Source organism: Symphalangus syndactylus, chromosome 23 (assembly GCF_028878055.3).
Source record: "Symphalangus syndactylus isolate Jambi chromosome 23, NHGRI_mSymSyn1-v2.1_pri, whole genome shotgun sequence".
Taxonomy (NCBI): domain Eukaryota; kingdom Metazoa; phylum Chordata; class Mammalia; order Primates; family Hylobatidae; genus Symphalangus; species Symphalangus syndactylus.
In genome coordinates, this window is record NC_072445.2 from 67,550,521 (window position 1) to 67,565,829 (window position 15,309).

The 15,309-nt window shown below is 52.7% G+C and overlaps 2 protein-coding genes across 12 annotated transcripts in view; one reads left to right on the forward strand and one right to left on the reverse strand.

The window, feature by feature from the left end:
• Window positions 1–4,653, forward strand: part of SLC22A23 (solute carrier family 22 member 23) — a 188,897-nt gene extending 184,244 nt beyond the window's left edge. For all 4 annotated transcript variants that reach the window (XM_055264616.2, XM_055264617.2, XM_055264619.2 and 1 more), the window contains one exon: window positions 235–4,653. In XM_055264616.2, coding sequence (XP_055120591.1) covers window positions 235–592 — 358 coding nt within the window. In that variant the 3' untranslated portion in view covers window positions 593–4,653. The remainder of the gene's footprint in view (window positions 1–234) is intronic.
• Window positions 1–14,940, reverse strand: part of PSMG4 (proteasome assembly chaperone 4) — a 46,773-nt gene extending 31,833 nt beyond the window's left edge. The window contains exons 1-4 of one of the 8 annotated variants that reach the window (XR_010119212.1): window positions 14,662–14,940; window positions 14,415–14,581; window positions 11,836–12,273; window positions 9,894–9,969 (exon numbers count right to left, since the gene is read on the reverse strand). Coding sequence is in view for 7 of the 8 variants with exons in the window: in XM_063633008.1 (XP_063489078.1) it covers window positions 9,894–9,969; window positions 14,415–14,581; window positions 14,662–14,835 (417 nt within the window). In the remaining variant the exon portion in view is untranslated. Of the gene's footprint in view, window positions 1–799; window positions 3,168–3,643; window positions 3,694–5,864; window positions 6,056–9,893; window positions 9,970–11,835; window positions 12,274–14,414; window positions 14,582–14,661 lie in introns of those variants that run through there. The other 7 variants (XM_063633010.1, XM_063633007.1, XM_063633009.1 and 4 more) reach the window with 7 other exon arrangements.
• Between the last annotated feature and the right edge of the window lie 369 nt (window positions 14,941–15,309).

Genomic DNA, 15,309 nt, shown 5'->3' on the forward strand with positions numbered 1-15,309 from the left:
GTGCTGGTGATATGGGATGCGTGAGGTCGTGGAGTGGGGGTGCTGGTGACACGGGATGTGTGAGGTCGGGGAGCTGGGGTGCTGGTGATACAGGATGTGTGAGGTCGGGGTATACTGGGCAGTGCCCAGGCAGCAGGGCCCCTGCAGAGGCGGCTTCCTGGTCCACCCAGAGCTCTCCCGGGATCCGGCCCGCTAGGCCACGGCAGCTCTCCCTGTGCTTCCCTCCCCCTGCAGGTGCGGCGGGCTGGGGCTGGTGCTGGCCAGCGCGGGCTTCGGCATGCTGACGGCACCCATCATCGAGCTGCACAACCAGAAAGGCTACTTCCTGCACCACATCATCTTTGCCTGCTGCACGCTCATCTGCATCATCTGCATCCTCCTGCTGCCCGAGAGCAGGGACCAGAACCTGCCCGAGAACATCTCCAACGGGGAGCACTACACGCGCCAGCCGCTGCTGCCGCATAAGAAGGGGGAGCAGCCACTGCTGCTGACCAACGCCGAGCTCAAGGACTACTCGGGCCTCCACGATGCCGCAACCGTGGGTGACACACTGCCCGAGGGTGCCACAGCCAACGGCATGAAGGCCATGTAGCCTAGCCTGCAGAACCCGGGGCCTCCAGGGTCTGGGGCAGCTTGGGCACAGGTTTACAGACCAGGGACTGAACACGTAGCCAGGGGTGGGAAAGCTGCCCCAGCCAAGCTGAGCCTCTCAACTGGTGTGGGGAAATCCTGTCTTTCCAAAAGTCCAAGGAGTGCGGGTCGGAGGAGACAAACTCTTTGGAAATAACCCTTCCAAGACTTTCTTTTCTGCCGTTAAATGTGTGTATTTATTTTGGTCATTTTTACGAGAAGCACTTTATTCCCTCTCCCTCTCACTGATTACAAATGGAATCACCTCCCTCGGCAGCGAGACGCAGTCGCTCTGGGAAGATGCTGCAGTGACCACGGCTGCAGCCGGTCCCTCTGGGGAGATGGGACATGGCTCCTGGCAGCACCCAGGAGGCCCCCAGGCTGCCTGCCTGTGTGCAGAGGCAGGACAGGACCGTGGAGCGTTTCTGGGACTGCATTTTAGACAGAGTGAAATGTATATGAATTTGGCTTTTGCTAGAGAATCTGTGTATGGTTTTTTAAGGTTCTTTTCCCCTTTCTGTTTATAAGGTAAGAGCTTCTGTTCCGTGTGCAGGGAAAGCAGCTCACAGACACCATTAAAACCAGCTTCATCTTTCCTTCAGGATCATCCTTTTGTACTTGATGCTGGAAGCTCTTGGAGAAAAAGCTTAAACATTTCACCAGATATCTTAACTGAGCAGCGGTCATATCGCCACAGCTTTGTGAGTACACAGCTAACACATGCGTCGAGGCCTGAAATGTGCTCGTTTTTATTCCTCCTCTCCCAGATTGGCTCCAGCAGAAAAGTCCCTCGTGCACAGCCAGCTCTTGTGCCAGCACTACTTCAAAACATGGCTACTTTCTAAGCTACAAACAATTAGAAAATAACTCAAAAAGATGGCAGAGGCAAATCCACAGAAGGGGGGCTGCCCTCCACACACACGCGCCCGTCACCCACACCTCGAGCACACACCATGAAGAAGATCACCAGCTTGGATGGCCGTCACCTCAGACATCACTCCAGGGAGCACCTGCAGGAGCTGGGCCCCCTCACGCCCACCTTCCTGGGCCAGCTTCCTGCTTTCAGTCACTCGCTTAGCACAGAGGCGGGGCTTCGGGCAGGGAGCGGAGATTCCTCATAGGTGAGTCCAAATGACCTCCAGCCTTTCGAAGGCATCAAGACAAATTGAAAGAAAGCAATAACTCACCAAAGCTCAACGCTGCCCCTGCCTCGACCTCCAAGGGTCTCTTCGTGTTCCTCGTTTCACCCCAGAAAGTGGAGGATTCCTCTTGGCATTTTCGGAGGAAACTTGTAGGACACCCAAGGCCACTCAGACAGCCTCCTTGGCAAGGGCAGGCACCACTTTGTAGCAACTTGGGCACCAGCTTTTCTGGACAGCCTGGCTTCTTACTGGGATTGTCCAACTCATCCCTTCTCAAAGCGTGTCTTTGCCATGGGCTGTGTCCTTCCAGGGAAATTGTGGTCTCGGGCCTGGGTGACAATGAAGTGACTTCCGACAGTTGCTAGAATTCACAGGGCAGAAAAGGGGTTGACCTTCTCCCTTTCCAGCTTTCCACCGGGCCTGCTGCTTGCTGTCTCCACTCATGTCTCCTCCACATGCGGTCCACACATCAGGAGCCTGGTGATGTGTAAAGACACAGCAAGGGGCAAGCAGACTCATGGCCACATGTTTCCAGTGGCTGGACCACACTGACCCCTGGGATCTTGAGATACCCAGGAAAGCAGGCTGTCTGGCCAGCCTCTCCCTGCCTCCACTTGCTCCACGTCCAGCTCATCCTCACCTTCCTTCTTTTTTAAAGTCACATTTCCATGTTTCAACATTAGTTTCCATTCACCTTTACAAAGGCCTTTCTTTAGATCTGTGCAGCCTTTGCGTGCCAAACTTGTGAAATTCCTTTTACCTTTTTTGGAGTACTTGCTACAAAGCCACCTGTCAACAAACCCCCATTGTGTACAGAATGGGACCTATCCAGTAGCCAGGCCAGTAGGCAGCTGGGGAAGGTGGGAAGGATCCAGCGGGGCCCCTGAGCCTGCACCTGGACAGGTGTACGTCTGCACCCATCACCCTCAGCACCAGGCCACCCTGCAGTCCACTTACTGTACTGTGTTGTGGAAGAATATGCTAAGTGATGAAAGTTGCGAGCAGTCTCACACTGGTCGTGTAAACTTTTTTTTTTTGGAAACTGAAGCTGTAGAGTGCTACCCGAAATCTCTAGGAAGTTGGTGGCAAAAGGGACAGCACTCACGCTCTTCTAGTCATGATCTCCAATTTCCACCTCAAATGACAATAAAAAACTGGTCCAACGAAGACAGTGCTCAGCACTTCAGCCGTCGGGACTCATCCGCCAATGACTGGAAAAGAGGCGAGCTTTGAGGCCTGGGCTCTTGGGACCAGCATCCAGCGGATGTGAGTGAGGCTGACTTGCCGACGGTCAGCGGGTGATGTCTCTCAGCCGGCAAGGTGGTCCCATGGCTCTCCTCCCAGGGCAGCCTCCGGAGGAGGCTGGGTGCCTGTTCTGTGGCGGGATATCTGAAGCTGTCGAGGAACACCTTTATGAAATGTTGCCGGAGCAGCCACACTTCCCTGTGAGCACAGCCCCGGGAAACCTGGTAGCAAGTGAGCAAGGTGGCAGGACCCACCCGAGCCTGATACGCAGCTGGGCCCGCCGCGCTCGGCACGGGAGGCTGCTATGGCTGCCCACTTCCCAGCACAGCCTGTCACGCTTGAACGCCTCTGTCCTGTTCCCTTCCTGGCTAATAGGGAGACCCTTTGCAAGCACCCACTGTTTCAACTTGACCCTCCCACCCCCTGCTACTCTCCTCCACACACCCCTGCGTTCTGCTAGCCTACCCTGTCAGCCTTTCAATAAAAGTTATGCACAAATGTGAACACCTGAGACGGAGCTGAACATTTCTTCACTTTGTTCTTTTCCTGAAGTCAAACTCTTATCAAATACCCTAATTATTACCACCCAAGAGTAACAGGAAAAAGGTTTAAATGTTTTTGTTTACCGAGAGTAAGATCACCTGCATCTGGAAGATGGGCTGGTAAAGTGGTTTGGCTACAGAACAGAAAGAAAACAAAAGCATCGTCAGGGAAGTATCGCACTCAGACACCACCACTTCCTGGAGCCAAATGAGCAATCCCAAACTGGAAGTGCCATAAGTGGGCCTGTGACATCATACCGCCCGGCCCGAGGTATCGCATATGCGGGGGAGGCCCACACTACAACTGTCCTCTCGTCTAGAAGGCACCACCTCGCTTTCACGTCCCGTGTGCTTTGGAAAAGCAGTATGGTGTGTCAGGTCTAGCAGCAAACACTTCCCTCCCTGTCCTTGAGGTTGTAATATAAAAACTGTTTCTGTACGCGTGGGTGGGGATTCTCTGACGGTGCTCGTTCATAGCACAAGCTTACGCTGAGTTCTGAACTGTCGTTCACAGCTGCGTGTCTGCATGGTGTCGCATCTGTTGTACCTTTGGGGAAAATTTGTATGTAAATGTACAGAAATAAAAATGTTGCCCCATTAACGGATTTCCTCTGGAATGTCCTCCCTACCTCACCTGATGGTATCCACCGAAGGGCATTTCACTACCATTAATGATGAGTAATAAAATCGTCCGTGTTCATTCAGACCTCGCTGCGTCACTACTTTTAACGCCTCTGTAAGCTGTGTCTTCACTCGCCCCGAGGTGGGTGGAGGGAGGCCTCTCACTCTGCTTCGAGTCCTGGTCTTAAAGGTAGTCAGAGGCAGAGGCTGGATTAAACACAAACTGTTTACCAAGTGCCACTCTCAGACCACCTGAGAGACGGGGGGCCATCAGTAAAATTAAGAGGAATTTTTTTCCCTTATTCGTTTATGTTCTGCTGATCTGTGGCCTGAAGGTTCCTAGAGACGTCAAGAAATGAATATCTTACACTGTGATTCTGTGAGGAAAGACTGGTAACCCAAAACTCTCTTCTCTAATGTAGTATTTTTTAACAAAAATGACAATATTTCTTTAATAAAGTATTTATACCAAACTCTTCTCTCCATAGCCCTGATTTTGTGTTACTCGCTATTATATTCCTAGAGAGGTGTCCACTCAGCTTTGCAGGCTGCAATGAGGCTGGCCCGGGCCTCGAGGTTAGCACGGAAAGTCTGCAAAGGAGGGAAGCACCCGGAACCACAGACACACTCCTCCTCTGACGTGCCTTTCCATCCTGGCCAGGGTCACTACCTTCACCTGCCTGCTGCTGGCTCAATGCTGCTGGCTCAATGCAAGACTTTTGCCTCTGGATGAACAAAAAGGGATCAGACGGACCCCAAAGATTAGAAAGTTCTTTGCTAGTGGTCCTCAACTTTGCCTGCACAGAGGCACCAGGGGAGCTTTCAATCCTGCCAAAGCCTGGGCCCCAGACCATCTGAACCTCTGGAGAAGGCCCAAGACTGGAACCCACTTCAAGTGGTAGTATTAAAGATTAAAGGCTAAGGAGTACAAATGACCAAAGCAGGTACCTGAGGTTCTCTGGATTTAGGATAGAAGAGAGGGGAGAAGGGAAGATGATGAAATAACAGGAAGAGAAAGATGGACCTGAAGCCTCTGAATCCATAAAAAGGAAGGGATCAAACTATAATTGACATCTAAGTGCCATGGCACTTATAGTTTGCAAAGCGTTTCTACCTACCTGCTTAAATCCTAAAAAGAACCCATCAAGGTGGGGATTACTCCAACTTTAGAGATGAGGAGACAGAGCCTAGAGAAGTCAGACTTCACAAGACCACAAATGTAGTAATGGGGCAATGTAGGAAGGTGCTCAAATGTAGGCCCAAAAGAGAACACAGCAAAAAAGGAGTGCCCAGAGGAAGGGTTTAGGGAGAACACAGCAAGAAGAGAAGTGCCCTGGGGTTTCACTGCAATGAGAAGGAGATAAATGCATCAATTCACAAGGCAGAATTCTGAGGAATGCACACACAAACCTAAAGCATATTTATACATCGCTTTAATTCTAACTGAGGATGCACATAGCAGTCATGTCTGATGGAAACTCTTAGATTACAGCCTTCAATCCCAACAAAAATCCCATTTCATCCCTCTATCACTCACAGCCAAATGAGGAAGTGTATACTGCCCACTTTGCCTCTCCTTCAGCAGGTGGGTCAGTATTAGCCTTTTGGCCCACACACTGCTGAGAAGGAAGCTCAAAAGATTAACCCCTTAAAAACAAAACGGGAACACGGCCTGATGACAAACTGAAATTCAATCCATTTATTTACATGTACATTGTACATAAGTTTACAAATTCTCACTTCTGCCACTCAGCTAGAACTTTTCGGGGAAAGCCTCCATCTCTTCCTTGATCCTGTTTTCTACAAGTAATGCGAAGTTACTGTCTGTGTTTTGAAGGTTATAGCTGACAAACACCTGTTTGTTGGTCTTCCTGGCTAAAAAGAGAAAACACATTGATACGGCCACTCCTGAAATACTGCAGGCCCCGAGTTCCTCACAGCCACATGCAGCTGGGAAATGCTCAGAAAGAGGATGGGGTTGTAGGGAGAGAAGAAAGCTCTAATCTCCATGCCTCTCTTCAGACAGGTGCTGCAAATGCAGACGAGTCACTCAGGCCTCTCCCAGTCTCTCCACCAGACCTGGGGTTCCGAAGGGCAGGCCCCACCTCAGCAGCCTCCCTGGAACTTGTTGGAGAGGCAGCTCCTGGGCCGCACCCAGTCCTCCTGACCCAGAAAGCCAGGATTTGGAGCCAGCTGTCTGCGGGAACAGGCCCTGCAGGTGCTCCGCACTGCTTAAGAACCTCTGCCCTACACAGAAGAGGGTTTCTGGTGTTTTGATTTAAAAAAAAAAAAAATTTAAACACAAAAAATGGCCGGGAGTGGTGGCTCACGCCTGTAATCCCAGCACTTTGGGAGGCCAAGACAGGTGGATCACAAGGTCAGGAGATCGAGACCATCCTGGCTAACACGGTGAAACCCCCATCTCTAGTAAAAATACGAAAAATTAGCTGGGCATGGTGGCGGGCACCTGTAGTCCCAGCTACTAGGGAGGCTGAGGCAGGAGAATGGTGTGAACCCCGGGGGGCAGAGCTTGCAATGAGCAGAGATCGCGCCACTGCACTCCAGCCTGGACGACAGAGCAAGACTCCATCTCAAAAACACACACACACAAAAAATAAAGTATTTAAAATAAAATATTAAAGTTCTCCTTCAGCACCACCCCATCCCAACCAGTTCCACTTCCCTCCCTCCTACATTTCCATGCATTTGCATATAGGCGTATACACACAAACATATTCGTGTGTGCACAGGCAGGCATATGGACACACATGTAATTTTCTGCTGAATGTAAGTTTTAGTCCCTTTCTACAGAATCAATAAAAAATGGTTGAGGGCACATTGGGCCAACTGCAAAAATCAAGCAGAGTCATATACCTGGAATCTGAAAGCCGATATCCTGAAAATACGTGGGCAAAAAGGCTAAGGCAGTTGGATGTTGCCCCACTGCGCGGCCTCCTCCTTTAGCCTCACCCACACGCAGGGCCAGTGCAGAACTACTCACCCCTGGAGAGACACTGACCCGCCCCCATCTCAACATATGGTAACCATGTACTTAGCCCCATCACCAAAAGGCAGAAGGGTGGTGCAGTGAGGCTGAGGAGCACCAGGCCACCTGCACCACTACTAAAGGCCAATTTAGAACACGTGTCACAGGATCTCCTCTGGGCAGCAGTTCTGTCCTTTCAGTTGCTGCCGTCTGAGCTATGGTCCCACCAAGAACCCAGAGAGGCAGTGTGGCTCGGGGGCACAGGCGCAGGCCCTACCATTGGCCTGGAAACCTCTTCCAGCTTTGTTTGGAAATTGAGGAAAAGGGAGAGCCCAGGACTGCAAAAGCCTGTTTTTCATCAGCTGTACAAGGCTGTGTGGTTTTTAGGGCTGGAAAGATCTTGGGTATTAATTAACTGACTGTCCTTACAAGGCAGCCAACGCACCTATGAGAAAGCAAGAAGGCAAGCACAGCCTCTGCCTGAGGACAGCTGCTGAATTGTATGGCATGTGTTTATATCTCGGTAAAGCTGTTTTTTAATAAAAAAAAAAAAAAAAAAAGGAATGTGTCTGGACAAAGACAGCTGTTCGGTTATTCCAAGAGCGGGTGTTTAAAGAACAGCTTACAACAGTACTTAGCACAAAGCCTCCCACCAGTGTGCTGGGTGCAGTGTGCCCCCGACGCGGACAGCTGTGCCCAGTGATCTGCTCAGCCCTGCGGGCAGTGAGGAAGCCTCCTAGGCATCCCCCACCATTAGGGACCAACCTCATCCTTTCCTAGCTGCGTTAGGCAGGCTGGGACCACTCATATAGAGGGTGATCTGAAGGCAGGCAGTGTGGTAGGAAGCTGGGGCTCACCAAGGCTGGCTAGGAGGAGCCTATAAGTCACACCCTGCCCCATCCCAGGGGCAGGAACCTCCCCTTTACCCCAAGGGGGCCCCCTGGGATTCCAACTGCTCTAACTGCAGAGACCGGACTTCCGGGGAACAACGCTGTGTCTGGAGGCACTGAGCCCCTCAGACCCAAGCTGTGCCCTCCAGGGCCATAGGAGGTTGGGTCCCCCCTTGGCCACACCAACTCCTGCGATGCTTCCAGAGCTACTGAGAACCCACCAGGCCTTCTCTTTCCCTACCTGCTTTCATCTCTCATGTAAGATACTGATTCAGAACACCTCTCCCTTTTCATTATAGTGCATTGTCAACTTTAGGGCCCAGACCCAGGCTCGAGACAACTGGCACAGCACAGGACTTTGCCGGAAAACTCCTTCTTCGTCTGAGCTGTGCAGCGCCAGTCCCTTCAGAGATGCTGGAAGCCACAGCACACCCTTGACTTGTCGAGATACTGAGAACCCCTCTTTTTTGCATAGAGATACTAGGCCTCCATCTCGCAGATATTCTGGAGACTAATTTACCTTATTGATATAAAAGTTATTCACGGCCTGCCAGACAAGCTCACACAAGCTCATACCACCTTCTCCACTGGAGTGTGTCTCAGCAACCCCACCCAGCTTTCTGAACACCTTCCTGAGCCTTCTCCCGCCAGGCACGGGCACACAGTAACCTGTTCCATGTAAGTGTGCTACCCCTTACACAGTCACAAACACAAAGTGACACACAGACACGAAAAGGGGCTTTTACTTTCATGTGGCTCAGAAAAAAAAAAGAAACATGAAGAGGGAAGGATGGCAAGTGGGAAGTCGGGGCAAAAGCTAAGCAGAATTCTATCTTCTTTGCAACTTTTCTGTAAATTTTAAATTACTTCCTAGTTAAAAATTACCAAAGTAACTTACAAGTCAGGTCTCTACCTCCAAGGGAGAGAAAAAGAATACTGTGAGTTCCTGAAATGCTGACCTGTGCCCTCCCTGACCTCTGTCCTATCCACACACTGTCATGGGCCTGCTAGTGACACTCCATCCTGCCCTGCCTTCCCCCTGGGCCAGTGCCATGCTATTCGTGTGCATTTACCTCAGTGTGACTGACACACAGAGGTTCCTGCTCGTCAGGCACCAGGTCCTTCTCTGCCTGAGACACAGAGAAGACTCCAGAGCTGAAGCAGCTAAGCCTGCTGGAGAATGCCAGGCCTGGGCAGGAGACCGGCATCCTGTGCACACTGGCCACAGGCGCTGGAGCTGGGGGTTGCACAGCACATGGAATCCTTACCTGGCCCACAGGAAGTGTGTTGGGGTGTGGGAGGAGTGGAGCCTTCACCCTCATGACCTTTGCTTAATCCCCGCTCTACGCCACACTCACAGGCCAGGCCAGTCTTCCCTCCAAGCCCCAAAGGGCATCACACTGTGAGTGAGAACAGTCCTTCCTGCACAGAGGTGACACCTGCTCTACCAGCTGCACTGACTCCTCCTAAGGCCGGGGAGGCTACCTTGAGCCACCGCCCACAGGGGCTGTGGGCACTTCTCCCTCTCTTCTCCCAGGAGGAGGTGATGCACTTACGGAAGGAACTAAATCAGCTCATGGACTCAAGGACACACCCAAGGACAAGGTGGGAGTCCTTTGGGAACAGGCCAGCCCTGGGACGGTGGTGGTGACAGGTGAGCATGGAATGTGCCCCTTAAATAAGACCCAACGTGCAAAGGTCTGTGCTTCCCAGCAGCAATGAGGTGATGGTTCTTAGCATAAAAATGCTTTACTTCCGAAGGGACTTTCTTCGTGGTTCCATTAAAGAGTGGGGCTCCCACCTGGCTGGCCATGCAGCACCAGCTGTGGGTACGTACCTAGGCGCTGGGCAAGGCCAGTAGAGGTCGTGTCGGAAGTGTCTCCAAGGAGGGAGGTAGACACGGGGATGGAGTCCTAAAAGAAAAGCAAAGGGCACACTGCAGCTTCTCCACCCCCCGCAGGCCAGCCGCACTTCTGGCTTCGTGGCTTCTGATTCTTCACGAGGATGGCAGTGGCAGGCTCAGAGAGAACAGGCACAGGTGCCAAGGGAAAGGGGGTGGCGTCTGTCAACAACCAAGTAGGTGGACCCCATGTCACACACGAGGTCAGCAGAGTTGGGAAAGATGAGGCTAGAACCACACTGCTGTTAATAAGTTCTAGGACCAGTTTCACACGAAGGGCTCGTTTCAGTGTCTGAAACTCCAAAGCATGCTGAAGGGCAACATTACAACCAAAAGGGAAGCAAACAAGATCATTAAGGCCACAGCAAGAAGAAAGTGACTCACAGTCTGGGCACCTGTGCCCTGGTCCCTCACGCCCCACAGCTGCTGGCTCAGAGGCAGGACGCCTAATCTCCTCATCTCAGCCTGTGAGGGAGCATGCTGCTCCAGCCCCTGCGGGCTCCTCAGGGTCAGCGAGTGCCCTGTGACTTTGATACAAAGGACACCAGCCACCAGCATTCAAATAGGGAAAATAACAACTTCTGAACATGCTTAGCCAACCTCATTTCAGACAAGAAGCAATAAGGTGAAACAGCAGTACAAATGATGCTCAGATCAACAGATGGGCCCTTCGGAGATGTGAGAGTAACCTGCTCCCAACTACTTTAGGAGTAATCTCTCACCATTAACAATGTCTAGCTAGTCCCACAATCCCAGCACTTTGGGAGGCTGTGGAGTGAGGACTGCTTGAGACCAGCCTGGGCAATGAAGTAAGACCCTATCTCTATATTTTTATTAAAAAATAATAAAAAAAGTAAAAAAGTCTAGCTTAAAAGGAAAAAAAAAAAAAACACTTATTTGTAATATGGCCAAAATTGCTTTTATCAAAATAGCAGATTTCTAGGAGAAGCAGCCTGGCTACAGAGGTCTGAGAATCTTGGAAAGTGGCAAGGTTTATAGAGGTACAGAGACTTTGGGGTTTGGTCCCCCTGCCACCCCAGCTGTCCTGGTGGGGACAAGTGAACTGAACAAACAGCTACTGTGTGCCGGACAGTATGGCAGGACACAGACCACAGGCGCTGCTCATCTCCTAAAGGTTCAAAGCCACTTCCACAAAAGACAGTAAAAGGCAGATCAAAAAACACAGGAGAAGAATGAAAGCATTTACTGTATGCTTCTTCACTAAAACCGACACAAAAATACCATCTTAATGAGCCTGCTGTTTAGATTCCTCAAGTTCAACATTTAGCTGCATGGTAATAGTATTTACAGTTAAACCTTCTAGAAAAAAAAAAAAAAGATCTACCTTACCTAGGGTGGCCTTTTTCTACCAAAAGTAAAATATAAAGCCCCATCGTGTTACCCTTAATAGTTCATTACTTCCAAAATCACACTAGGACTGTGGTCTCCCAGCAGATTCATGTCCAGAGAGTTTTGCTGCAGCTGAAGCACCACCTTCTACTCCTAGAAGCTGGGCGGGGGGGGTCCAAAAATCCCTGAGCAGGCAGGGGCCCAGGTCCCAGGCCAGCTTCCCTCAAGCTGGTAGGACTCCAGTGTCACTAGTCCTGCAGCCTCTCTGGGCACCAAAATTCCCTGCTCAACCCAACGTCAGCCAGCTCTGGGTTGCGTGGTGTCTGTTCTCTACAGTCTTACACGTGGGAGTTTAGGGAAGCGGGAGAGAGGAGACCTCACAGACCGCCTGGTGCCATTCTCCACGCGTGGGCTGGCAAAATTCCTGAGAGGGACCAGATAATAACTAGTTCAGGCTTTATGGATTACAAAGTCCCTATTACAACTGCTCAGCCCTGCCACCAAGGTACAAGAGCTCCACAGACTCTACCTGCATGGACGGTAGATGGAGGGCAGCCCACGGGTCACAGGTGGACGGTAGATGGAGGGCCGGCCCACGGGTCACAGGTGGACGGTAGATGGAGGGCAGCCCACGGGTCACAGGTGGACGGTAGATGGAGGGCCGGCCCACGGGTCACAGGTGGACGGTAGATGGAGGGCAGCCCACGGGTCACAGGTGGACGGTAGATGGAGGGCAGCCCACGGGTCACAGGTGGACGGTAGATGGAGGGCAGCCCACGGGTCACAGGTGGACGGTAGATGGAGGGCCGGCCCACGGGTCACAGGTGGACGGTAGATGGAGGGCCGGCCCACGGGTCACAGGTGGACGGTAGATGGAGGGCCGGCCCACGGGCCACAGGAACCTTGGGCTTCCTGCCTTAAGCTAAGGCCTGCACCTCTTTTCCCCAGCTGGCTCAGCCCTCTGCCCCTGGAGAGAACATCCAGGCACTGTGGCCAGTGAGAGGGACTAGACTTCTGACAGGTCAGGTAACTCAATCAATCCCGTTCCTTTTCCTGCCTGGCCTCGCTGGAGGGGCACTTTCCAGATGAAAAAATACACCCCACTGGGAGCTGTGACCACCATGGGATCGGGTGACCAAAACCACCCACAGGAGGAACCTACTTCTTCCAAACTTACCAGCCCAAACCAGTACTGCACAAAGGGGCACAAGGCAGCGACACCATATCTGACCAGGGCCCAACACCCTGCCCACTATGCCTTGGGACAAGGAGAGAATGCGAGGTGGCACAGAGCACACAGCCCCACCCATCACCCCTGGTCCCCCAGGCCTCTTCCGCTGCCGCCTGCTAACAGGTCCACTGCCAGGACCCTCCAGAAAAGAAAAAAGGAAACACCGAGGAAAAGTAAATCGAGAAAGGAATCTACATACCATCTCCTTCCCGAGGCCTTTCCAGGTGCTGTTGTGCACAACTAAAGGGCTCGCCCATGACTTCCCGCCCCCAGCACCCTCAGTCATCACTGGCTTCAGAACGGTCTCCCTGAGAGGGCCTCACTCATTCATTCCACAGGAACTTACAGAGCGGTGCATCAGGAGCTAGAGATACACCTGCTCACCCTGGGCAAGCAGACAAACCTCACCGTGAAACACTCAACGGCTGAGACAGGGAGCTGACGTGGCTGGGAGGCCAGCACTGCCCAGCACGAGGACAGGCAGGAACTCTAAGAAGTAAGAGCCCAAAAGTCACTGGAGTCTTTGAGTGCTGAGTTCATCTCGTGAAAGATTTTGAGCAGAGAAATGAAAATATCCAACTTCAGTCTTAAAACTATCATTCTGTTGCCCTGATTACAAGGCACTGTTGTGGCTTGAATTGTGTCTCCCCAAAAAATATGTTGAAGTCCTAATCTCTGGGTACCTATGAATGTGACCTTGTTTGGAAACAGGGTCTCTGCAGATGTAATTAAGATGTGATTTAGGCCAGGCCAGGTGCGGCGGCTCACGCCTGTAATCCCGGCACTTTAGGATAAAGATTAACATAAAGATTCTTTATTTCCGAAGGGACCTGCTTCCTTTTGGGAGGCCAAGGCAGGTGGATCACGAGGTCAGAAGTTCGAGATCAGCCTGGCCAACATAATGAAACCTCAGCTCTACTAAAAATACAAAAATTAGCCCGGCGTGATGGCTTGCACTTGTAATCCCAGCTACTGGGGAAGGTGAGGCAGAACTGCTTGAACCCGGGAGGCGGAGGTTGCCATAAGCCGAGATCACGCCATTGCACTCCAGCCTGGACGACAGCAAGACTTTGCTTAAAAAAAAAAAAAAAGATACAACTTAAGACAAGGTTATACTGGAGTAGGGTGGGCCCTTAATCCAACATCACTGATGTCCTTATGAGAAAAGAGTCGCGCTCACTGAGGAAGGAGGATCATCACTTGAGGCCAGGAGTTCAAGAACAGCCTGGGCAAAATAGTGAGACCCCCATGTCTACAAAAAAAAACAATTAGCCAAGTATGGTGGCACATGTCTGTAGTCCTAGCTGCTCGGGAGGCTGAGGAAGGAGGATCACTTGAGCCCAGGAGTTTGAGGTGACAGTGAACTATAATAATGCCACTGTACCCCAGCCTGGATGACAGTGAGAGACCTTGTCTACAGAACTTTGAGAATAAACTGTTGTTTTAAGCCACGCGGTCTGTGGCACTTTTTTACAGCAGCCTCCGGAAACCAGGGGAAACCAGGTGGCCTAGGGTGAAGGAAGTGAGGGCTGCTTGGGTTTTGTCTGCTTTGACTGGCGGCAGTGCCTAGAGACTCAGCGCGTGGAGTGCTGAGAAAGAGGAGTGTGAAGAAAGAGGAATCAAAGACGACTGCGAGGCTCCGAGCGCACAGCCAGGACGATGGAGCTGCCATCACAGCGCCGGGCAGGCGGAGGAGGGGGAGGTTTGGGGAAGACAGCCTGATGTGTGCCTAGTGCGAAATGCCCGAGACATCCAGTGGAGACGCAGGAGTCCCCAAAAAATTATCAGTGTGCTCAAAATCCAGATGGCAGGAAAGCTACAAGGTAGACACGTCCCCCAGCGCGCATGTAGCGAGGAGAGGCCCAGGACATTCTCACCTAGAGACCAGTGCGGGACACAGCTGCGGGGCGGCAGGACAGGGAGAGGGGCTCGGGACCCGCGCGCAGCTCCCGACGCGGTGCAGGCCCTGGTGCCCGCGAGTTCCCGAAGACATCCCACGAGAGGGCTTCGGGGGAGTCGGGCGCCCTGTGGACCCAAGAGAAGCCTGGGGGGCGGCAGCTCGGGCAAGCCCCGCGCCCCTGCGCCCCCGCCCCGCCGCCCGCACCCTCGCCGCCAGGCACTCACGTAGCGGCTGCACATGGCCACGGCGAGGTTGCGCAGGTGCGGCGTGGCCCCCACCCACAGGAACAGCGAGTCCGTCAGCCGCATGACGTGGAAGTGGACCAGCTGCTCCCACAGCCTCGCGCTGAAGTTGTGCAGGGAGACGTCCCCGCCGGCGGCGGCAACCAGTCCCTCCATGCCGCCCCACGGCTACCGGCCCACAGCGCCAGACCCGGGTCCTCACCGCTGCCGGCCCGGCCAGACCCGATGGAGCGAGCACCGAGAGACCGAGCGCGCTTTCGCTTTCGGCCCCGGAGGGGCGGGGACAAGGGGCGTGGTCGGGGAGGGGCGATCCCGGGCTTGGGTTGGGGGCGTGGTCGAGGCGGGGCGGCGACCGGCCCTGGGCGGAGCAACTGTCCCAGGCTGTTCTGCTGGCTTCTCCTGCACTCCAGTACGTCTCTGGACGCGCTGAGAAAACCCACTTTAGTCGCAGAGTGCGACAGTGACCTCTAGGAGCCCACGGGCGCCCAGCAGAACTCGCCCTCGCTTTGTTTTCCTCCACACCCTAATTATTATTGACGCGGGGCATTCAAGGGCTGAAGCCAGCCGCATCGTCCTCCCAGGCCACGACACTTCGCCCTACAGACATTCACTTTTAATTAGTTCTTTAAG